The following is a 25,830-nucleotide window of genomic DNA, read 5'->3' as shown; positions in this document are numbered from 1 at the left end:
TTACATGCACGATGGCAATTTTCATTTCCGGGAATGCCAGATCCCTCTTTGAAATAAATTCAATTCCCACGGCTTTCTGAGAGGGGGGGGGTGGGTTGGGTGGGTCTGTCTGCCTGTGGCAAGTCGCAGCTGATGAGTGATGCTTAGCATTTGCGTCAAAACACAAAACCCACAGCAAATTTTTTTCCATTTGCTCATTTCGATGAAACAGAAAACCATCTGCTCACTGTACACAACCGCACAACTCCGGTACAGGCGCCAAGACGCATGGCATTTGGGTCATGTTGCTGATAGGGCTTGTGGGCCCCGCTAAGGCAACGGGACGCATGGATATTAATATCGCGTAATTACTAATGTCGATGGGTTTGAAATAGTGCCAGAGGTACCCGCAAGATTACTCCAGTGCCTTTGGTTAATGGGTCATGGTGTCGAGAAAAATGGGTGTGGATCCAGCAAATCGCTGTACGTGGGTGTGAATTCATTTGTGTGTGTAACGTACTGCCGTTCAAAGATTGTGTGGTGGTTTTTTTTTAAACGTTATATTGCTACATTTACAAATTGCGTTTAGGTCTGATAATAAAAATTAACACTCGCCGCCCCACGCCGATTGGAGCAGTGCGATATGCGTTGTGTTTTTCTGTGTCATGCAAATAATATCATACACATGTAGCTCAAATTGCTTTTTTAAAAGCCATCAGAATGGTTTGTTTTACTTGACATACCCTGTCACGGGCGTCAGTGGCTTTTGGCGATGACGATATCTTGATCTTGAATTCAACCGATAAAAATATGTCTTGAAGAAATGATCGATGGGCATGCAACACTCATTATTTACAGAGCTTGGGCGAGTGCCATCTGGCGTTGGGTATGCGAGGCCTGTTGAAGTATATTCCGAGGTAGTTCTTTGGTGTCATCTTCTGGGCCGTTCTGCTGACAACGACGATGGTCGACAGCATTGCTCTGAGAGGCATATCTGGAAATAAAATTGGTGGTAAAAATCATAAATTATATAATAAAATACCAAAATATTGCCATATAAGGAAGAATCCCTTTCACTGGTTTTATTTATCGATTGTGTAATTTCCGCAATGTTTTTTTTTATTTCACATTTGGTACAGGATGCAGATAGCGGATTTATTTATTTTAATATTACCACTTCCTGCATATGTGCTGCAGATCTAGGGTCCTTGGATAACTGCAGTTTTTTTTGTTTCAGGTCACTCTCCTCTTTACGAGGGTTGCTGTAACAGTTATCGCACCGAACTTGCATTGCTGACGTCAGCAGTTCGATCTCCCTGGCGCGGGCTGTCGAAACAATGGGGCACGATTGTTAAATATCCCCCCATCTCTGTCCACCCAATTAAATGAAATTGGTATATCTCAGTTGGTCGATCGGCCGGGTTGCGTGTGTAAAGCTTGGGTGCTCCCACCTCTTCCAAGACGTCGGGCCAGAATGGAAGAGTAGGCCAAAACACCCTCCATAGAAGGGGCTCGCTTTCCGGCAGTGGCATGAGCAAGAAGCTGCAGGGACAGCTGTACCTTTACATTTTCCTCCCTTCCCTTTGCATCGCACCTCCAATTCCTAGCACCTCCGATTAGAACGGCTGGCTTACGTACGGTGCGAAAGAGGTTCAATGTACACGCGTACAAACATCGGCATGGCGTCACGCATTTAATTCAGGGGTCATGGCATGGTGACGGGCGAAACTCGAGAACACATTCACCTGGGGACGTGCTTGGACAATGACAGGTCGTGAGCTCACGGTGATGCGAGCCCGCGGGAGGCTTTCGTTAGATTAAACGGAACGCAATCTTGTAAATTAAATTCCTGCCAGTGATGGGGATCAACATTCTCCAGACTTATCAATAAAAGTGACGGTACTCCGCCCATAAGATTCTCATCTAATTATGTTTTGCAATATAACAATCATCATCACCTGCTGCTGCCGCAGCTATTATCAATCCGCTGCTGTATGTATCGGGGCCTAAATTAATAATTTGAAATTGCATCCTTGCTATAGTTGGCTATTCCTACAGTGGTCACCGACACGCTCTGAACTAAGTGCGCGAAGCAGCAGTCAATGCCGCATGGCTAGATGTAAAAAAGTCCTCAAAAAAAGAATTACAATTTATCGAGATTTGCTCATTATCTCTCCTACTTACTATGAAGCATACATTGTGACTAAAAGTCACCCTATGTTTGTATTGCTTTTAATTCACCACGTCTATAGCGCTTAATATTGGACATTTTGGACTCACCCGTGGCTTGCTGATGAGTACTAACACAAACGAAACCTGATCTATTTCTTTGATGTTGGATCATTGCCAGTGGAAAATATTAGTCTCGTCAGATGAGCACGGTTTGTTTTTAAGCAAGCAGATGTCCGATGTAAAGTTTAACTTGTTTCTTTACGTGTAAATAGCATCACAATTATATTACAGTGCAAATGAAATGGCTCATATAATTTAACAAATGTCCAATATTATCCTTTGGCTTAATGGGTTAAGTGCTGTTAGTGAGCACCTATGAAGGCTGGCACAGGACAGGAAGGGGTGGGTGGCCAGCACCACACCCGGCCACCTTTGTCTCCCCAGTGGCGATGTTTACACACTGAGGGAAAGCCCAGGACCTGTTCAGATAATCGGCACTGGTGTTGGTCGCATGTATCGCTGTATGTTGAACTTCTTTCGCACCGTACGTAGCCAACCATGCTAATGGGAGGTTGTGACCGGGAGTCAAACTCAGGTCGTAGGGTTCTTAGCGTAATGCCACTCCACCTCCGCACCCCAAAGATAAAGATCCCCCGTATATCCTGAACAGACTGTTGGGGCAAGTGCTGTTAGCGAACACCAATGAAGGCTGGCATGGCGCACGAGGGGGTGGTTGGCCAGTGCCACGCCCGGCCGCCTTTGTCTCCCGAGCGGTGACGCTTACACACCGCACCAGGTACTCATTTGAGGCCGAGTCGACCTAGGCGAGGCTCAGGATCAGCTCAGATAATGGTCACCGTTGTTGGTGGCCGTGTGAGTGGGAATCGAACTCTGTTCAACCGGGTTCGTAATGCAGTCGGCTAACCGCTACACCCCCACCACTCCCCAACACACACAACAGAGAATGCAGTCGATGCTAAGCAATGCATAAGAGCAGTGCTGTGGTCAGTGATGATGGTCATAATGAGCTGGAGGTGGCTGTCGTCTCGCGTTCGTGATGGTATTGTTTATTCTTTTTCTGTCACTCGGCCAATTAATCCGTCAGGTCCTGTGGTTGAGCCAGCGGCGTTGTGACGTCACATGCCCACGACATCGAGGCAGAAGCAGCCTGCAGCCACGATATCCATGTGTTCCATTTTTAAACAAGAAACTTTGTTTTTTTTATTTCTCCCTCTCCGCCAGGGATTAAAGTTTGACTACTTTTAATTTGGGGTTAAGAAATACTCACTTGGGGGGCGGGGGGGGTACAGCTACGCACATTAAAAAAAAAAACCTTTAGGGTGGGAAAATATCCAAGGAGTGAAGTCTATGTGCATGAACATCTCTTTTTAATGAGCAATTGGCATCATTTTCAATCTGATTGTAATTTTGTGGAGAAATTTACAGCGTAGTGTGTGGGTGTAAATGAAAAAGAAAGTAGTTTTATTTTATGGCATTGGACTGCTGAACACATGTAGATATTTACCGAGTCGAATTTGTAAAAGCCAATTTAATAACAAATAATGTTTTCATGTTCTCGGAAATAAATAAACAGATCGCTTTGGGATGGCTTAATGTTTTGGACAGTTAATGATTATAATATAAGACTTGTGTCAGGTTTAATATGATTTGTAATAACATGCTATAAACATTTAAACTATCAAACTTAAATACGGTGAGGGTAATTTACAAATAGAAGCTGCGAGCATTTCCATTATAGTTTATCATCATCAGCCATGGTCTATCAACTGCTGTTGGAAGGTCTCCACCCGGCGTCACTCTCCTGCATTGCCACCATCCGTCTCTCTCCTGCATCGGGGCTGATCACATTTCTCTGTCTCCACAGGGATTTACACAGACAGGTACCGTAGTTGAATAGACAAAGCTGGCATTGAACAACATTTATGTACTTGCATTTGGCCACGTGGTAGTTTTATTCCAAATCCTTTTCATCGTTAACCCTCCACCGCGTGACAAGATTGTCACCGTTTACAAAATATGTATATATAGTGTTAATGACAAGAATATTGGCACAAAACTTGCCACATTACTGACCTCAAAAACCAAGTATGGATCGTCGTACTGGCTCTGGAGAGCCTTCTCTTTGAAATCGCTCGCATTGTGAGAAAGCGTCATGCGGCACACCGCTGCGGAGCCTCCTCCACATGTGGACTCCGAAAGGGGTGAAAAAAAGATGATGATATTTAAAAATCGAGCTGGATTACGGTCAGCCCTCGGAACAGCTAAAACGCGCCGCGTTACTCAATGCTGTAAAACGTGGTCCCTTGCACAAAGGGCTCACGAGATATCGGTCAGAACCCTGACGCTGGCTAGCGGTGGCACCTCTGATTAATACAAGGAAGGCCTCTGGTTCATACAAGGAAGGCACTGTCTGAGAATGCGACCGACTGGTATTCGGTGCTGTTCGCTCGGCCTTATTTGTAATGCAACACAAGTGTGACGCTGCATTGGCAGTGGCGCACAAGCACAGGCAATGGGCCATTTTCCGTAGCTGCGCGACACTTTGACGCAATTGGCCCTTTTTTTATAGCGGAATTGTTAGTCCATGAGCCAAAGCAGAAATTGGTACCACTTTAGCTTAGCAAAAAAAACGCTGTCTTTCCGACAGACCTGTTCTTCACCCGAGGACGGCTGCTTGCCTTGTAGCCGAAACGTCGTGAGAATGATTTTATAATGTTTTATTATTTATTATTTTATTATTTCCCTTCTACGTGAAGACTTTTAGTGCTATCGATGTATTTATATAGCTAACGAGAGTGAATTATCTGAGGGCCCCCACTCATTTCAAATGGGTCATCACATAATTCACCGTTATTGGCCACATCCAAAAATTGTAACCGCTGAAGTGATGCCATGTCAGGTGGCACCGACAGGAGAAATATATCCTGTCTGGGCTCCTGGTGCTGTGCGAAGAAGCAAGAGTGCTGCTCATTTCAGCAGCCAGATGTGTTCACGGAATTGGCTCGTGCCTGGAATGGTTATATTATTATTATTTGAAGGGGGCAACCAAAGTTGGTGGCTCTTCCCTTGCCGTTTCATTGTCAGCCGCAGCAGCAATGCTTACGTCAGGTACGTATCTCACGTACAGCATGAGCTATCGAGATTATGAAGCATAGCGGACACATTACACGTACACACAACAGCGATTTATGTTTGCAATCCCTCCCCCCATTTTTTGTTACGATTGGTACAACCCGACACCTTAATTTGTTTAAACACGCACCTCCACCACCCCTCGCGCCAGGTCGAAGTGGATTCTCCCATATTTAATGTATTCATATGCATGTTCATTTTCTGCATGATAACGCTTTATGTTTCACCGACTGATTAATGTTGTCAGACTTCCACCCTGTGTTGTAATCATAACGATGTAATGATCTAATACATCCTGCGATTGCCATTTTTCTCCCCCCACCCTTCTCAACACATCAGCCGGGTATGCACGGTGTGTGTGTGATTTGTTTAGGAGACCATATCGAAAAGAAAATTAAGGATGTTGTGTTTCGCATGCGTACGGTTCACACAGACACGCAGGTTCATTTCCTTGCTTCCGATTAGGTTATCGCCGGCCCGCACCATTGGCATTCGCTCGTCCAGAGAACTATGGAAACGGAATTACAGCTTGCCACGTAAATAACAAGCTAATCACGCAGTTTAACATAAGCATCGTTTGGGATTTATTGAATATGAAGCATAAATGTGGCTCATATGCCCAAATTATTCTCGTATTTCTGTTACCATAAAATTGCCCATTTATCTGGCAGCTATGCATGTATATATACACACACACAAAGCAGCGCTTATACTATTTATTGATTGTATGCATACGTATATAAATGTGTTGCCGATGCTGCTGCTGCTGCGTTGGCAGGAATGCACAGGCACAATTGACAAATAAAATAAAAAATCCGTCACATTCGTCAAGAACACTGTGGCCTTCAAAGAAATAAAATCTCTAACAGGTGATATTGTGGGCAGTGGCCCCCCTTCATAGCACATAACGAATGCGTACGCATTTAGTATCTTGTGTTGTGCACGCCCCGACTGGTTTATGTGTTACGTGGGTTTTCAGCAGAATGGCCTCGGGTTCAGGTGCTTTGGCGACTGAGCCCAGTTTGCATGGAAGTCTATTTAGATAATTTTGCCACTTTAAATGTCCAATTGCTAAGCCACTTTGTTGTTAAGCTATCATCTGTGGCCAGGTCGCTTTTGAACAATAAGTGAATACCTCAGTGGGCTTTGCCTGGTAGGATGGGGGTGGTTTAGTGTTCTATTTGTACGTGTGTGGGTGATTTGTTTTCCTTTATTGTACTTTGCACTCCGATTAAGTTTTGTGTACTGTTTGTTGTTGTCACGTTCTTACCCGCCCCGATTGGACATCTGTGAAATAGAGCTTTATAGCTCATCGGATTCCTCCAGTATAAATACATATTCTGATTCTGAAGTCACAGATTTCCACGACAGCTGTTCACGATTAACTTAAGAATTAACCACAGTGCATTGTCTCCCATAAAGTGGACATTAAATACCCAACGGTATCATTTGTTAGAATAATTCATCATGTGTGGCCATCATATCCCGAACCCCAAAATATAACAATTGTCCACACATACATATAGTAATTAGAATTAAAATAGAGCTTCCCAGGTTTTCAGTGCATAAAAGATAATATCAGTGTCCTATATCCCATTTAAACAAAGCACATCGATCAATATGTCACCCACCAATTTACATCTACAAATACACATACGTATTCCGGAACGTAATGGCACACACACACACGCACACAGTCCAACGTCATCTATCCGGCTGACTGGGTGACTGAGGTACAGGCGGATACGTGAAAAGGTTGGATTTGTGAACATCTCTCGAAAATGATGGCTACGCCACCGTGTACATATATTGCACTGGATGTGTGCGGTTAAATGGTCAGGGCAGATATCCGACGGTCGGACATGCGACATTGTCGTACAAGTGATGAATGAAGAGTGAACAGACATGCGCGGCTACAGCAGCCAGATAGACGAAGGAGATAAGGGCACAGGCAATGTACCGTATTCCTATAATACACTGTATACACTAGGATCGGTCCAAATAATGTGTGGCTGTGTGCCCCATATCCCCGGGGATTATGGCCTGTACACTATTGGACAAGAATTGTGCCTGAGCCACACGGGTATATCCAGTGTCCGTAGAAATCTGCAGAAGCTCTCATGGAGTCGCACGGGCAGGCCCCCCCCCCCCGCCTTAAGCTCCGTGTGGTTTAGTTGCTAAACAAATTGGTCCCACCGGCTGAGCGGTCACGTAAAAAAATTGCACAAACCCATTTTGCCCTGTGCCTGATATTGGAAAAGTAAATGCGGTCAGTGAAAATCCGAGCGGTGCGTACGTCCGCGCGCTATGCCTCATTATCGCAAGCAGTATAGTTTACTTTGTTTGAATTTGCCGGCTATGATATGTCTGGTTTAACGGAAATTGGTTTCATCTCTGAACCACAGGCCATCCGCCCACGTACAAGGGTGGGGTGGCAAAGGAAGCCACGCGACGGTGTGTGGTGCCATCATCGGAATTAGCCGTGATGACTCCTTTGACCTTGACGTTGATGGCGAATTGGTGGCCAATACGTTAAAGCTCCCCTATCGTTATCGCACGGAAGCGTAGAATAGACGCTCTCGCGCTATGGATTATGTCATTGAAAATGTAAAGCAAAGGGAACGATGATCTGTTGGGAGCATTTAATATCTGGCTTTTCAGAGTGTTTCAAATGGATTTAAACAGGCGTAAAGGATTGCCACAATTTCATAAATAAGTAGATGGGGCTTGGAAATATTTAGTGATTAAATTTATTACGTCAAGTTAAAATATAATGTCCTTTAATATAATAATTGTGTTACAGTGTTGCAGTGTATGATTTTGATTATTTTACAATTTTAGGTAAAATTTCCCTATCTTGGTGTTATGCATCGTTCAGTAATGTTAAATAACAACCTTCTCCACTGCTAGATTCAGGCCTCTGTGTTAGCCGAAAATATTGTCTGACCATACTTCACCATGCTGGTCCATATGGGATTATTAAACGGGGGCTTAGGACCAGTTCAGAGATCATTCACCATTCATGTTCGCCATGACGGAGAATTGAGCACTCACAACCGGGTTTCATAGTGCAGTATGCTCTGTTGATTTCATGGCTTTAAATCGTTCACGACAAACTTTGAATATGTTTTCTTTCGATTTGTAAAACATTTATAATATAAAACACATCGAATTATACAACAATTACCATCATTTATAACAATAATCAAGTCAACACCGCGTGTGATTACAATGAGAAGCGGAGGGTGAGCGTTTGTGATTTTTAATGACTCCGAACCAACCAGCCACCACTCATCTGTGATCTTTCCACATCAATGCCTCCATCCACGGGTGAGTGCTTTTTTTTGTTTTTAAACCCATTTAGCATGAATCCCGCCGGGGCCACGGAACTTGCGCAGAGAGAGAGAGAGAGAGGGAAGGCTTTCGTTCGTGATTTTCCACCAAAACTCGGCACAACACCGCAACGTCGCCTCGGCGATGAAGACCTCTACCCACGGGCCGCGTAAGAGGACGAGGCACGAGAGAGACGCAGCTGTCGGTGGCGGGGGGGGGGCTGGTGCTGATCGCGGTGCCCTGGCGTGTGACTGGCGTGTCTGACATGCAGCAGCTGCTTTGGGGCATCCTGGAGATTAAAAACCTAATCTCTGCTTAAATAAATAAATAATCTGGCAAACTGCCTCTCCTCCTCCGCCCTAACCCAGATTTAGTGGAGCACAAATGGAGACGCTTGGTAAATTGCCCGTTAGGTTTGCCTAGGCTTAATGCTTTGTAAGCGGGGTTCATCATCATCATCGTCATGATGATTGTCATCAGCCATGATCAGTCCACTGCTGGATGAGGCCTCCCCAAGCCGTCGCCGTCTCTCTCGCGATCCTGCGTTGCAAGAATCCGCCCGAAGCGTCCGCGCGCACGAGTGCGATTTCATCGCTCCGTCTCCCATGGGGGCGTCCTCTCAGGCACGCGTCCCAGTCCTTGGGTGCCGCTCCAACGTTATTCGTGACCATCGGCCATCGTCCCTTCTAGCTGTGACGCGCCCCGCCCGTGCCCACTAAATTTGCTTAACGGTTTGAATCGTCTCTGTAAAGCTGCATATGTTCTCCAATACGCGCGCTCCTCTTTCTGTCCGTCAACGTAATTCCAAGCGTGCGTGTGTCCATGCTTCTTTGCACGCATTTCTGTTTTTCACAAGCCGGTTACAGTGTTCAGATGTCAAAAGAAATCGGAAGGATCTCACATCGTTCTGGTGACATGGCGGTGGATTCACGGTCGTTTTAAATCCGCGCACGATCCGCCGTACAGCCAGAGCGCACGTGGGAGTGAGTGAGATGCACTGGGGTTGCCAAAGAATTGGGTGCGATAATTGAGGACAAGGGAAACTTTTAACATGCAAAGGGACACAGACTGACTGATTGTCACGCTGCTTCTGCTACTGACATGCTGACTATGACTAATACTGACGGTATAACGCTTCTGTCTGTGACCGTTTATTCTTGTATCAGCGTATTGAATGATGATTTTCAGTCTCATGTGCCCACGCTAATAATTATACATTTGCCCTGCAAAGACGACAGTACCTTAAATATGGGGACCAGTTCAGGTGTAACTGAGCATTGATGTTAGCCGCGGCCATGAATGTTTGCCGCTTTCAAATTTACAAAGTCTTCGTTCATTACTATCAATGAAAGTATGACATTTTTGTTGGAAACGATTGGAGAAAGTAATGTGGTTGTAGTGTACACAGTCTCTCACACACACACACAATGCAGTGCTGTCTGCATGTTATCAATAACTGGCTTCCGTCTGTTGTTAACGCAATCGCTTATCAGTGTTATTGAGTGTGATAACTTCACTGTAATGTGCCCGAGGTCACGGGAAGTTAAAGTGCGGCGTTTTTCTTCGGTGGGGGAAAAAAAAAATCCATCACTGAAAGCGCTCAAATTCCTCCAATCAAAATATTTTTGCTCATTGTAATTTGGCAAATGGAACCGTGGCTTCCCCCCCCCCCCCCATTTTACGTATGTCTCTGCACTTGAAGCTTCGAGTTGTATGAAGAAAATGTCAAGCGATGAAAATGCAGAAAAAAGAAGTCGATACTTTGCTCCCCTCCGCGCGCATCAGCGCCGGTTATGGCCACCACTCTTTCGTCTCGCTGTGTGCGATGCCACAAGGGAGGCGAGATTGATGTAGGAGACAGGGACTAAGGTCAAGGAATCATTGCTTCTGGGGTCTCGGGAGTTTCGTCTGGGTATTTACGTTTGGGAAACAGCGAAAGTGGGATTATTCTTTTTTTTGCTGGTACGAATAAATGCGAGTGACACCCTCCCACCCCCCCCTGCAGAGAGTCAGCGAGATGCGTGCGGCGACGATGGTTAACTTGCCAGCGCGAGGCAGATTTTAATTTAAAAATATATATTTCACGACGAGACTGTCGAAGTGAAGACTGAAGGTTGCACGTAGAAGAAGGAACTGGTGATGCGGGCAGCACTGAGAAGGAAATTGGCACGATATGGACACGTGTGTCGGATGGAGAACGGCAGGAACATGTAAAAGTTCGGGGACGGGAAATGGGAAGGAAACGTAAAGAAAGGAAGACCAAACAGAGAATTGGCTTGATGACGATATTCGAGATTTGTACCAGAAAGATGTGGGCACGACATGAGCATATATTGGCACAAGACAGAGGAAAGTGAAAACAAATGACGAAATGTGCAGTGGACACCAACGGGGACTATCTGCCCATGGATCGTGATGATGAATGAAACTACCCGATCGCACATCTTGCATTGATATTATTAGTGCCGTTTCATTATAACTTTTGTATTTCGTTGAAAAGTCTATCTCGTTTTCTGCGCACGTATCGTAGTTGAGTGCTGTTCACCGTTACGGTGTCTGTTGACGTATGCTGCTTCCGTGGTGTAGAGGTCAGCACAATGGGCCTGCTGTCCAGAGGTCACCGGTTTCAATTCCATCTCCCGGTGCCGCAATCGAAACAATGGTGCAAGTTTCTTGAATCCCCACCCCCATCGCCTCTGTCCAGGCAGCAGCGTAAATGGGGTTCATCACAGTCAGTTGATCGGCAGGAAATGTGTGGTGGGGTAAAGTGTGGGTGCTCCCTTCCAAGATATATCCTGGCCAGCGTGAAAGAGTAGGCCACATATTCTCCGGAGTAGGAGAATGCTATGTAATAGATGACAAAGGGTTTGTTTGTGCAGTCATTGGTGTCGAGGCTGAGACTATGAACTCCCCTACACGTGAGAGCCGGATCTCTAGAACTCCTTCTCGTGGAGGCCCTTCCACCCAGCAATGACATGAGCAGGTAATTTCAGAGCTCTCACCTTGAACGTCGGAAGGGTTCGTGGGATTGCATCCCACCGGCCACACATCTAAATTCTGCGGCCGAATGGCTCAACGACTCAACAGCATGTGCAAAGCGCTCGCAAACAATAGCGAAATTAATCAAACAAACAAACAACCGCAAAGCAAACAATAAATAATGAAAATAAATACAAGGCACCTGGGGGTGGGGGGGTTACTTGAGGTTATGAACGCTGAAGTTTATTTGCACTCAACGTTGCCTTGAGAAGTCCCCCCGTTGTGGTGACGGCTCCGGCTGAACGGATTGAAGCCAGGGCGGTCCAGCTGGCTATGCGGAAAGTTCTCTCTGTGGTTGGCGGGGGGGTGGGGGGGTGACCTTGGAACTCGGCCAAGCACACGTGGACAGATGCGATAGGGGGGGGTGGCCGACCGTGTGGAAATGCCCATAGCAACAGAATACCTGGAAGCGGCGCCCCCCCCCCCCCCCCGAATGCGTGAAACAAAAGTGTCGGGAGGGTGGGGAGCACCGTAGCCGTGTGGCGCAGTGGAAACAACTCAAGAGAACCACCTGGGTTCAATCGCAGACTCGGGCACCTTTCTGTTAGGGCCATGAGGCCAGACCAGATGTTTCGCTTGCTGGTGCCACCCTAGTTGGCATACGTTTAGTGGTTTTAGTTTTTTTTGTATATGATTAGTAACAGTGATTTATGTGATAAGCATTTGAAAAGAGTGGGTTATCAAGTAATTGGCACAAAACTAAATTTTGTTTTTATTTTACCAGGTCAGGCCCACTGAGCTATGTAGCTCTTATTCAGTAGCTACCTGGCCACGAACGATAGGTCAACCAAGTGGCTTACCGTTTCGAAATTTATAGCACACTCAATGCATGTTTCTAAATGTGGAGGGAAAAACTTAAGGACCCGGAGACAAAATCCAAGCGACCACGGGGAGAGCATTCAAACTCCAAATATACAGCAGGCGTCAGGGTCGGGATGGAACCCACAACCTCCTGCATACCAGGCGAGAGAAATAACATCTTGCTACCACCACGACGAGATTGACCATGAGAATAAATCGGTACTACTAAAGTTTGCTGCTTTAGATGCTACCAATTTCCACTCAGGGTTATTTCGTTTCCTTTCATAGCTAAACACATCCAATGTTCATTGGTATTGGTCTAACATCCCAATGTAGGACTCTCTTGAAAAATAGTGTTTGGTCTTGGTGTAACCTTCCTGAATATTATTGTTGTCATTACGTAACATGGTCGTGCAAGTTCTTTAGCGTCAATATGCTAAATTCCTCTGTTGATATGTAAACTCGGCTTATTGGAGAGTATATTGAGTATATTGATTATATTGATGTAGTTTCTATTTTAGTTTTTTATCGGTTCACTATATGGTAGTCATTATATAGTGTATTGTATACCCAGTTACTTAATGTTAATAGCTCAGCTTATTGGAGAGTATATTTAGTACATTGATTATATTGATGTAGTTTATACCTAGTTTTTTCACATCGGTTTATTGTATGGTAGTAGGGTAGAAGCAGTTCTTTAACGTCAATATGCTAAATTCCTCTGTTGATATGTAAACTCCTTTGTCAAGGCACTCTGCTCCTCCCACTCAGCTTAAAATACGCTGCCAAGCTTAGCGGTGTTCATTAAGACGCTGTCTTTCCGACAGCTCTGTTCTTCACCTGAGGACGCCTGCTTGTGTTGTGGCCGAAACGTCGTGAGAATTTTATTATGTTTTATTTTTATAATTTTATTATTTCCCTTCTACGTGACTTTACCGAAAGATCCAAGAATATGAATCCCTGCAGTCACGAAAGCTTTAAATCGAAAAATGGTCGTGCAACTTGAAAATTAAGCAAAAGCAGCGAGGTGGCCGAGAAATCTCCTGGTTGTGTGTGTATTGGATTTCATTACAGTGTATCTTGGTTATGCTCCTGGAGTTCTGCCAAGTGGCAAAGACATGCTCCTTCTGAAACTGCTTCTGTCAGCAGAGCATGGCGTCTTGTCAAGAGATCGGCCTCACAAGTTGACACCACAGAAACTATTTCTGCAATAGCGTTTTGAAGACATGTGGTCATTACTATGCCACATGCTAGGCTTCGAATGCAGCCGTTTATTAAGCAAACATTCTATGTATGCCGATTTCATCACGTGAACTCCGATCACCCCCGCAGAAGCGGCTTTTGGGGCCGTCTGGAATGCTCTTCCTTCCGATATTAGGAAACCACTGGAGCTATGCAATTTTAAATAATCTAGATTAAAAATTCATTTCTTTCGAAGTGCTTTTTGTGTTGAGTTTATTGTCCTTCCCCGACACCTCCGATGAGCACGGTTGGCTACGTATGGTGCGAAAGAAGTTCAACATGCATATATACGGATACGTATACTGTATCGTTGTCCAGAGAACATCTCCTATACCACTTCACCAATTTAAATTAATGATGTGTCAAATGAAAGCTTGTGATTTATGGAATCCACAAACAGCGCTAAATGTGTTTTAAATAACCTTTGACCTGATATGTTAGCTTATTGGCCTTGGTGCTGCTTCATCCGCTCGACCATTTACAGAAGTGAAGCCCATTTGAAAATCATACACCAGATGGGTATACATTTTTAAACCATTTTTTTTTATTTTGATAAATGTTGTGTTGTGTGTTAAGAAATTAAATCCATCCTATCACTGTGGTGTGAATATACTCCCTCGGAGTAATGTATTACCGTGGAATCTGGACAGGCTAGCCACTAGTTTAATATTAATATGGACTAATATTAAAAAATTTCACAGTGGGGCTCAGCCAAAAACGCTAAAGGAATGAATGATAAATGATGGGTGTTTTTTGTGTGCAGTCATTGGTGACAAGGCTGACTGAGACCATGAACTTCCTGCAGTTATGAGCCAGGCTTGAACATGGGTGGCCACCTCGGGTTGGACAGCCACCCATCACTCTTACAAATTATGTTGTCACAGTGGGGGGCTTTAATATCCGCCTCACATTAGACAAAGCACATTGGTAATTCATCAAATAAATTACCAGGTGCACGTGGCAATTTAACCATCAACGCCTTCAACAAAAAATCTTTCGGGTGAACACGGCCACCACAAGACCACACAGCCACTGCCCTAAGTGAATCTTTAAGACTTACTTAAATATGCCTATGATGGTCCCATCATCACACTTCCAACGCCATGCATTCGACCATTTGTTTTCTGCGTATGGTAGGTCCTCCACCAATGGCTATCGTGCTCAACAACGGAGAGCAAACCGCTGAAACGTAAATGGCTTTATAAAAAAACATCTGATTTCGGAGACCGATTGGCATTTATCCACTCGCAGAAGCAGAATTAAACTGCGGCACTGCCACCAGATGAATGCTGTTTTGTTAACGGTATTACAAAAAAAGCTCAAGTTTCGTCTTTTGCTAAACCGCCTCCTATGACTGAGACTGGACCCAGCGGGCGATGTGGCCAGAGTCATTGTTGTAAGGGAAGGCTGTTGCAGTGCAAGGTTCCTTTCCTGTAGAACAAAAACGTACTTTTTTTCCCCCCTCTACCTGTTTCATTGTCCCATTTCCTCCGCAGCTACTGTGGTGCTCGGTTAGCGCAGTGTGCACGGGACAATTTAAGGAACTTCGTTAACGGTCTCTTTGGGGGTTGCAATTAGGCTTGGAATAACAGAGGAGGTGAGGTCTGCAGCTGGCATCTAAGGAGCTGGGGGGTGAGGTGGTGAGTGGGTGGGGAGGGGGGGGGGCATTAGGGAAGGTGGCAGTCGTGCAGAGGAAATTGGTTCCAAATTCACTTCCGCCTAGATGTAGGATATACTGTACGTGTTTAGCTCAAATAATTTGTGTTGCGTCGATGTAAAGGGAGTGGTGGCATAGTAGCTTTCATCAATGCACTGCGATGCCAAGCCACCTGTGTTTTGGAGTCTTGGTCATGGACAACGACTGCGGTGCTAATTTGCACCCGAACTTTGCTTGGGTTTCCCCCAAACGTACGTTGACTCGGGCTTACTGCTTAGCACATTGTGTGACGTGTCAAAATCGGCACTTGGGAGACAAAGTTGGTGGGCCATCGATCTGGCCACACACCACCCCTTCTTCTTGCATCCATCGTTCTGGCTTCGATAGGTACTCGCTAAACAGCGCGAGCTCATTGCGAGCTCCCAACAGGGTGCCGTGGTGGCTATGAGATGTTAACTACCTCGCCTGGTATACAGGAGGTCGTGGGTTCGATCCTGACCCTGACGCCTGTATATTTGCAGTTGGCACGTTCTCTGCGTGGTCGTGTGGATTTTTCTCCAGGTCCTCCGGTTTTTCCCTCCACATTTGGAAACGTGCGTTTAGTGTATTTGGCTGCTATACATTTCCACACGATAAGCCACTTGGTTGAGCTATCATTTGTGGCCAGGTCACTTCTGAAAAAAATTAACCCGTAAAAACAAAGTTTTTCACTATAAATCCTTTATATGCATGGCGGCTAGAGTCCTCTCGTCCTCTGGCTTGAGATGGCTTCCACCTATGGGTCAGATGATTGTCTGCCAGCATTAAGCAATTGGTAATTAAATATTTTAAAAAAATTCCCTAAACAGTGTAAAGTTTTGGAAAAATTGTTTTCACGAAAATTAATTGTCACGCACAACGAGTCTGTGTGGAAAATGTCAGCTCGATTGGATCACGGGAAGTGGGTTAAAAAACGACCGAAAGATTTGCACGGTCGTAAGCAAGCAAGCAAACTTAATATAAAGGATTTAAAAAGAGCTGTATAGATCAGTGGGGTCTTACCTGGTAAAATAAATAAAATAGTTTTTTGGCGAATTGGTAATACAGCCCTTGTGTCAATTGACTGCTTGGTGAAGGTCTCCCCATGCCGCATCAGTCATGGGGATGTTTCACCGCACTTCACCACATTGGTTCAAGTATCCGCTCATTATTGATGCAAGTAAATAGCCTGACAATCAAACAGCTCCGCCGGTCATCATCATGCAGCCACAGCTGCTCTCCCCACGCTACGTTCACACACACACACCTATGTACCGAATCACGTCAGGTAGTAAACGTAAGTCGCCACCTTGGGAGCGTCAATCACGTGAGAACGTCGACAGAAAACGGCCGCGCGAGGCTCGTCAGGAAACTTTCAAACGCTCTCGGCGTTGTTATTCCTCGTGCAATCAAACACACACCTCGTTTAGATTAAACGCCAAATGCGGCAGGGCGGCCACTTCCTGCAGATTTTGCGTTTCCGTCCATTCTCCTAATTTTTAAATGGATGTCTTCCACCACCGCCCCCCACACACACCGCCAGCCTCAATATTATGAAACACGCACGCAACGAGCGGCACTCTGTACGTTGATTGGCACCCAGCTGGGCTCCGTCCCTTCCTCTCTTTAAGATGCCAGGTGTGTGGCGGGAACCTCACAGTTTCGGGCCGCAGAGCAAAAGGGAAAAAAAGCCACTCCAGAGGAAGTGGGGGGGCATGCAAACAACAACAAAGATCCCCGTGTAGCCTCATAACAGACTGTCGGGGGCAAGTGCTGTTAGCGAGCGGCAACTGTGAAGGCACGCGAGGGGGTCGGTGGCCAACGCCACGCCCGGCCGCCTTTGTTTCCCTAGTGGCGATGTTTACGCACTGTACTCGTTTGAGGCTGAGTCGACCTAGGCGAGGCCCAGGACCCGCTCGAATATAATCGTCACCGGTGTTGGCCGTGAGTGGGAATCGAACTCGGGTCGCCGAGGTTCGTAGCGCAGCGCGCACACCACTACGCCACCGCTCCTCACAAACAACATGTATGTATGTTGAACTTGTTTCGCACCATACGTAGCCAACCGTGCTAATAAGTGCATAGCTCCAGTGGCTTCCCAATATCAGAAGGAAGATCGTTCCAGACGGCCGCAGAAGCACATCTGTAAGCGCACGATGCGGTGACCGTCATTTTTCGATGGCCAGCCGTTTGCAAAAGATATTTTAAAAAATCACACAATAACATTTACATCTGGTTTGTGTATTAGCCTGCTTTTTTAACAGTGAGGTCAAACTCATGGTTTATTCCCTGCTCAAAATGAGCCTCCTGTTTACAGGGCTGGGCCAGTGGTGAGGGGCAGGTTGCTCTGCAGGACAACCACCGTTGACTTTTCCAAAAAATAGTACCTAATTTAATGTCCCCGGAGGTGATGATGGGCTGAGTCTCTACCACCAACCAGGAATAGAACCTGTAACTTTCCGATTGCGAGCCGCTTGCTCGAAACCGCTTTGTCACCTGGCCGGATATTTAAATTGTGCCCTGATGTTAACATTTATGCTACTGTATTTATATTCCATACACTTAAAAAAAAAATCTGAATGACTTTCATGTTTGCCAAATTTTGTGCCAAAGCCAATTTAGTGCATTTTTTTCCGTGTGCAGTCGTGGTGACGGGGCTGTGACCATTTTGTCATCGTGGGCCACAATCGCTTCACAAACAGTGCCCCACTTTATGCTTTGGTTTTGCACTCGATTTGCCTAAAGTCCAACACTGGGGAATAAAAATGTTTTATATAGATGTGACGGCCATGTGACAATATTTTAAAATCTAGACTGAAAACGAATTTTCTTTCTAACTGCTTTATGTGTTTGGTTTGCTGTCCTTCCCACCCGCACCTTCGATTAGCACGATTGGCTACGTACGGTGCGAAAGAAGTTCAACATACATCATAGTAGAGTGCATGGGGCAGTGCGTCCTCTACCGTGCAAGGGATTAAACGGCCACTCGAAGGATTTTTTGGGAGAAGTTCCTCCTGGACATCTGTGAAAAAGAGCTTTGTAGCCCATCGAATTCGTCCTGCAGTATAAATAAACATTCTGATTCTGAAGCATCACTTCACTGGGATATTCTCTGACGCATGGCGGGCTCTGCTCTGTGAGATTTCCGATTGGATTGAGCCATCTCCCTGGCTTATTGTATTTTCTTTTCCCTAGTTGTCTGTCATCTGTAGGTTTCAATTATGCGATGATATGGAATGAATAGTGCCGCTATCACTGATGGATTGCACAGAGCTGTGTACTGCAGTGCTACGATAATGACATAAATGCTTTTTTTTGTAGCAATCCTTAAATCTGTTGCCATTTCCAAAACTAACACTCGAGTGTTGGCTTCATATACAGCATGGAAAGTACTTAAACGGGTGCCATGTGCTTCGCGGTTGATAGCCAGCATCCGAGAGCTGGATATTTTTAAAACCGTTATCTAACAAGTGGACTTGATTAAACAATTATTTGGAGTCACGTTGGATGGGCATGTGAATCACTGTACTGTACCCGGCAGTGGAAACAATGGTGCAAGTTTATTCATTCACTTCCACTTCTGTTTAACACGTAGGAGGCTTTCGCGACCAATATCATCCATAATACGTTTTTTTTTGGGTTATATCGTGTAAATATATAAATGTGTCGTTAAACCCACCACCACCCAACACAGCCAACTAGTAAGGTTTGTCACGTAAACAGAACGTGCCAATTCGTCACTAGTACAGCACACCGGTGTGTTGGATAGTAAATCCACAACATTTAAAATCCGAGTACGACGTTTTGCCAGTAATTAACAACATATTTATATTTACATGATCTAACCCCAAAAAAAAATCTGTATTATGGTCTTCCACTTCTGTCCACCCAGTGATATAAATGGAGTACACCAAATGTTAGTAGGTCGGCAAGTCACGTGGGGTGGGGTAAAGTGTGGGTACCACGATGTCTTCCAAGAAGACTTTTCAGCGCGCAAGAGGAGGCCACGTGCTTTTTATGGGGACTCTAAAAAGCTTCCTCTAGTGACGTCCCTTCTGCCAGCAGTGGATAGAGCAAACCAATTTCAGGGCTGCACCATTACCCTGAACTGCCGTGTGCATGTTTTGTAGTTTAGTGTGTTTACGCACTCTTGATAAAGTCCGTGCGGCTTCACAAATAGTGATATGTACAGTATATTTGTGTGATGTAGCGGCACTGATAATACCATGGAGAAATGTGTTTCGTAATGCATATCTGCCAAAATACAAGCCGTAGTTTGGAGTAAACCGTTTTAAGATAGCACCATAAAAAAGTCACCAATCTAAACTAAAACAAAAACTTTTATATTTTACCAGGTAAGGCCCACTGAGCTATATAGTTTTTTTTCAGAAGCAACCTGGCCACAAATGATAGCTCAACGAAGTGGCTTATTATGTGGAAATTTATAGCAGCCAAATACTCTAAACGCGTGTTGATTCTAAATGCGGGAGGAAAAAACCAGAGGACCCAGAAAGAGAACATGCAAACTGCAAATATACAGCAGGCGTCAAGGTCGGGATCGAACCCACAACCTCCTGTATACCAGGCGAGGTAGTTAACATTTCGCCACCATAGTGCCCACTGGCCGTTTTTTTCTTTCTACATGCAGAATGATTGTATGATTATTACCACCATCAACGTCTATAAATCAAAACGTCACATCTATTAAATTGTGTACTTATTCGTGCATCTGTTAGTCAATTAGCGAATGTTATTACTGGATTGTCTAAATATATATGTTAGTTTATGGAACATTTCCAGCTGTGTGACCTATCGCAGAGTGCAAAAGGCTGAAGGCGCAGCCCTGCAATTGCTTGTTCACACCTCTGCTGGCCGAAGGGCCTCCACTAGAGGGAGCTCTAGAGCTCAAGAAAGAATTTCAACAGTGGTTGTCCTATAGATGGACTGACCTCTACCATAGGAATGTGGAGTTCCCACCAATGGCTCATGGCCAGCAACGTGGACGATACACCACTACCCCAGTGCTCATTTGTGCACGAAGAAAATTTGATTTGACATTCAGTGTCAAGATCAAAATGTTATCGTGGCCAAGAATGTTCATGTCCCATCACACACTCCCTGACCTTCTAACCCTAACAGCATTCCACCATGTGGTCTTAAGACTTTTAGTTGGTCACTGGACTTTAACATGAGGCTTCGATGGAAACGCGTTGTTTGACATTAGCGCAGATTGCATTTAAATATGACTAATATGGTCGCATATTGAGCCGTAATGAATTGAATTGCTTTTATAGTGTGCATTACAAACATAACAAAATATGAAAAATGATATACTTTTCGAAAATGAATACCTTTTTTTTACCAGTTTAATGTGATAAAAATGTTGTTGGGCTTGTGCATTTTTTCACAATTAAAATCATTATAATTAGCTTATTCCTTGTGTTTATATATAAATCGTCTACAGTGTGTGGGGATTGATTTAAAATTCTGGTGTTGAGCTGCAATGTGCGTGCATGTGGGTGGGTGGGTGTATTAGCTTGCGGTTATATGCACCGGCGCGCGCGTGTGTGTGTGTGTTTGGCAGTAAACACAGTCAAAGTGAAAAGATAGGACCCTGGCAGCCTTCTGAGTCAACCCAGCTAAAATAACACCGTAAATGTTGTATTTAGACCAGAGCGTAAAATCCCATTAGCCCGTTCTCAACCAAATACGGCGAGCGCTGATCTGTATGCATCTCAATAGAGCCCTCAGTTGTCAGCTATCTGCCCTGGGTCACGCATACGTCTACTGTATATATATCCAATTTGACTATTTCATGGGCGGAATAAATTGCCGTGTTCGTGACACGAGATTTCGGCCAACTAAATGATGTGCTCTTCCAAACGTCGCAAAGCCCAACATGACCCAGTGAAACATTCCCGGGTGCGATTGTGTAAAATTTAACGAAGTGTTCTTACTTCCGTCCTGCTGCTCAGTTCTCTTCCTCATCGACGTTTACAAATGTGCGCTTGGCTTTATTGGCCAATTTAATACGGTACAAAGTTTAAAATCCATTTTTGGAAGTGAATGTAAATAAGTTGGTGTCACATGTTACTTTTGTGGCTCCAGCGACGACTAACAATTGATAAGAAACTGGCGACGGAATGCCAACAAAAATGAGACGACATGGCCGAGAGGATGACAACTAGTGAGGTTGGGATTGAGGCGATGAGATCAGTTCAAGTACAGAAGCGGGAACGTTTGTGGCACTGCGGCGATGTGGAGATGGCTTCGTTCAGCAGTGCAAAGGTCACGGCTGATTTTGAACTGGCCAAATCCATTGCTACCCAGAATCAAACGCAGAATATAAGCAGCGCTGATTCAGTTCTCTTACATGGTCAATGTCAAACTCTTTTGAGTCAAACAGCCTACCTCCATCATATTAGGGTTAAAACAATTTATGAAACACCGCATTTACATAGAAAGTCAAAACTGGTTTCTTGCATTGATATATTAATTTCCACTGGTGGACAATCCACATTCCTATCAGAGGGGTGAGTCTACCCATAGGGTAACCACTGTTGGCTTCATTCAGAAAGTGGTACTTATTTTACCAGCCCTGGAAGAATGATAGGCCGAGTCAGTCCGCAACCACAAATTCATCTCGTTCTGTAGCTGGCCGGTTATTATCGTATGAAGAAAAAGGTGTAAATACTACGTAAATATGAATTTTAACACAAAGTATTGGTTTTGACGTTAACGTTAGTCTTAGATTGCATTAGGAGAGGGCAAAAGCAGCCACGGACGCTTGCCGTGGTTTTTTTTTGGTTGGAGGAGGAAGTCTCCCTGCGGTGGTTTTGGGCAAATGTTGGGTCCTCCACCCACACAGACGGAGGCTGACTGTGAACAGGAAAAGGGTGTGAGCGCGACCGACAGAGAGCCGCTAAAGCATTTCGTCATTTTTTTTAAAAGCGGTGCGTTATGAGGACGTGGAGCCAGCGCTGAGGAGAGAGAGAGAAAGAAAGAAATGGATTTCATGATTTTTTTAAAAGAGACTGTAAGTAATTATTTTTGTACGTTTACCATTGCTACTGTTGTTACCGTTCCGTTGTTCGCGAACCTTACCACGGGGACGCGTAAACAAATTGCCGCGTGACTTGCGCGCTCGGAACGTTATGAGCTGCTTTTGGGATAATAACGATGATATTTGATCAAAAAATATATATATAAAAGCTTCGTGCGCGTGCGTCAGTGTGTATGTCTTGCACATGTCTGCTTTACTTGAATATGATTATTGTTGACTTGTTTAAGGCATTGAAGGGTGTAGAGGTATTTTCAGGAACTGGGTGCCTTGGCTTAGCAGCAAAGTGAAGGATGTTGTTTGGTTACAGAAGCAATGTGATATTCACATGCCTATGCTACAATTGTACACATTGACTTCAATGTGTATATATATTACAAGTCAGGTCGAAGTGATTATTGCTGCAATGAGCATTTAGACGATGCTTATCTCTTGTTTACACTCCTTGGCCAATGGTGTGAAATTCCACATTCCTGCGATGGGGGCGAGTCTGTCCATGGCACAACCACTGTCCGCTTCCCTACAAGGTGGTACTCGTTTTATCGATTCTTGGTAAGAGGGATGATGGGCAGATTAAAGCTCCCCGGCCAGGAGTTTGACTCTCAACCTTTCGATTGCGAGCCACCTGGGTGGTTTGTTTACAAAGTTGGTTTGTGGAAAATATGGCCGGGAAGATGGATTTGCATGCAGATACACGAATGCGCGGCGATAACTCGATCGTGCATATTTCTGCCTCGTGCGTTGCAGTTGAATACAAATTTGTCGTTATTTTTTCCTTTTCTTAAATAAATGAACATGCATGCAATTAAATATGGATTCGTTGCAGAAGTGATCGTGCATTGAAATAAATAGCAAGATGTGGAGTTATTACGAACCTTGCATTTTATAAATAGATTGTCAACACCTTCGACGGTATTGCGTACCGTTTGCGAATGGTGTAGTCAGGGCTTATTCTCTCTCGTGATATATTTAACGGGTAGCTGGTAGACTGCAGTAGGCATATGACTAGTATCCGCAATCATACAAGAGGGGTGATTTGCTCACCATTCCTACACTTTTCTCTCCTATCGATGTTTGTACCGTTTGTTGTAGTCACTTCCTGAGCCACCCCTACTGGGCATCTGTGAAAAAGAGCTTCACAGCTCAGCGGATTTCTCCAGGATAAATAAAGAATCTGCATCTGCTACCGGATGTGGTGAGCCGGTTATGGGAATATATTTTCCAGGTTGCCAACCGAGATATCTCGGGCTGAAATTAAGTTCCATTTTGTTGTTGTAATTCTGAATCGAACAAAGGTGACCAGGATCATGGCAGCAGTCGACTAACTACTATGCAACTGCTTCACATCCAAACATAAAACCAAAGATCCCCCATGTAGCCTTTAACAGACTATTGGGGCAAGTGCTGTTAGCGAGTCGTGCCTATTCAAGCCACCACGAGGGGGGGGGGGGTGGCCAGAACTACACCCGACCGCTTTTGTCTCCCCAGTCCTGATGTATACACAGTGCACAGGGTAGCCATTTAAGGCTGAGTTGACCTAGGGGAGGCCCAGAACTGGTTCAAATATTCACCACTGTCATTGGTCATGAGCGGGAATCGAACTCGGGTCGGCGGGTACATAGTGCAGTGCGCTAACCACAGCACTACCTCTCATCATACACACACGCTCTCTCATTTACAGTTTCAACACCACTTAGCAATTCTTTTTTAAGAGGCACTGTGAACAAATGGAATTCTTGGCATTATGCGCCAATATAAAAAAAAACGTACACATTAAGAGGAACATTTCCACCTCCCTCCCCCTCCCCCCCTATTACGAATATGCATTTTCAAGTGCAAAAATAAAACCTTTCATACTTATCCAGAATTTCACATCCTGCCTCGGTTTCTGGGGTTCACTCTATTCAGCGCGTGCTCCCGAAGCGTTCTGTCCAGGGATTGCATAACCTCCGAGGCAAAGCGGGTCTGACCTCCTCTGTCCCGTACAAAGGAAGAGTGGTGGGCCTGGCCTGACACGTTCGAGTTCCCTGGGCATTTGAATTCGAGACACGGCGACGAAGCAACCGACGCGTTTACAAACGGCGGAGAGCGGCCGCCGCCGCCGTCGTGCACCGTGCTGTGGGTGCCCCCAACTCGCAGCTGTCGGCGCTGTGAACCCAGGCACCGTCTTCACTCGCAAAAATAACAAAAGGTTTTAAGATCTTCTTGGTTCTTTCGGTAAAGTCACGTAGAAGGGAAGTAATAAAATAATAAAATAAAATAAACATAATAAAATAATTCTCACGACGTTTCGGCCACAACGCAAGCAGCCGTCCTCAGGTGAAACCAGGTCTGTCGAGGCGACACCACCGCCGCCCGCTCCACGTTGCCCACCACACGCATCACTTTGACGTTCATAAATACAGGCTTAGATCACGTAATTATATAAATGTGTCGTTAAAACCCGACACCACCCGACACAGCCAAATCACTAAGGTTTGTCACGTAATTGACTGTGTCGGGCGGTGGCGGGTTTAACGACACATTAATATATTTACGCGATCTAACCCCATAAAGCCTATATTATGGATGATATTAGTCGCGAAAGCCCTAATGCATGTTAAACTTTGCCGTTCGCGAGCAGCTACGATGGCTGGAACTGGCGGTATATGACCAGCACCACGCCCAAGTTGCCCTTGTCTCCCCCAGTGGCGATGTGTTTACACCTCACGCCAGGTACTCACTTAAGGCGTGGTCAACCTCATGGGAGGCCAGGTACCGGTTCAGATAATCGCCACCGTTGTTGGTCGTGAGCGGGAATCGAACTCGGGTGGTCGGGTCCGGAGCACAGCGCGCTAACCACTGCTCCACACACATTAGTCATTTTATTTTAATTGTGCTGTAACAATATCCACACCAATGTCGGCCATAAGGACGAATCGCCGGGTATGTAATGCAGTGTGCTAACTGCTTCAGCACCGCTCTCCACGTAAAAGATAAAGATCCCCCGTATAGCCTGAACAAAACTGTAGGGGCAAGTGCAGTTAGCGAGCACCTATGAAGGCCGGCACGGCACACGAGGGGGGTTGGTGGCCATCACCACGCCCGGCCACTTTTGTCTCCCTAGTGGCGATTTTTGCACACTACACCAGGTACTAATTTGCGGCTGAGTCGACCTAGGGGAGGCCCAGTAGCGGTTCAGATAATCGTCACTGGTGTTGGCCGTGAACAGGAATCGAACTCACATCGGTGGATTCGTCGCACAGCGCGCTAACCGCGACACCACCGCTCCCTTCGCTCCGCACGCACGTACATACACAGCCACATACACGCACACACACACATCGCATCATCTGACTTGGAGTTTACAGATTCTTCAGGTAAATCTGTGAACATA

General features: G+C 45.3%; 1 protein-coding gene across 11 annotated transcripts in view; it reads left to right on the top strand.

The window, feature by feature from the left end:
- The window catches only part of RAPGEF2 (Rap guanine nucleotide exchange factor 2), a 213,960-nt gene that overhangs the window by 132,886 nt on the left and 55,244 nt on the right, over window positions 1-25,830 (top strand). Inside the window, exon 1 of one of the 11 annotated variants that reach the window (XM_078613495.1) lies at window positions 20,115-22,430. The exons of the other annotated variants lie outside the window; for them this stretch is intronic. Within the exon in view, the coding sequence (XP_078469621.1) occupies window positions 22,401-22,430 (30 nt within the window). The 5' untranslated portion in view covers window positions 20,115-22,400. Of the gene's footprint in view, window positions 1-20,114; window positions 22,431-25,830 lie in introns of those variants that run through there. 11 annotated transcript variants of the gene reach the window in all.

This window comes from Lampetra planeri, chromosome 41 (assembly GCF_965212315.1).
Source record: "Lampetra planeri chromosome 41, kcLamPlan1.2.h2, whole genome shotgun sequence".
In the NCBI taxonomy this organism is placed as follows: domain Eukaryota; kingdom Metazoa; phylum Chordata; class Hyperoartia; order Petromyzontiformes; family Petromyzontidae; genus Lampetra; species Lampetra planeri.
The sequence above is the reverse complement of the archived record's forward strand: the minus strand, read 5'-3'. Positions and strand labels throughout refer to the sequence as shown.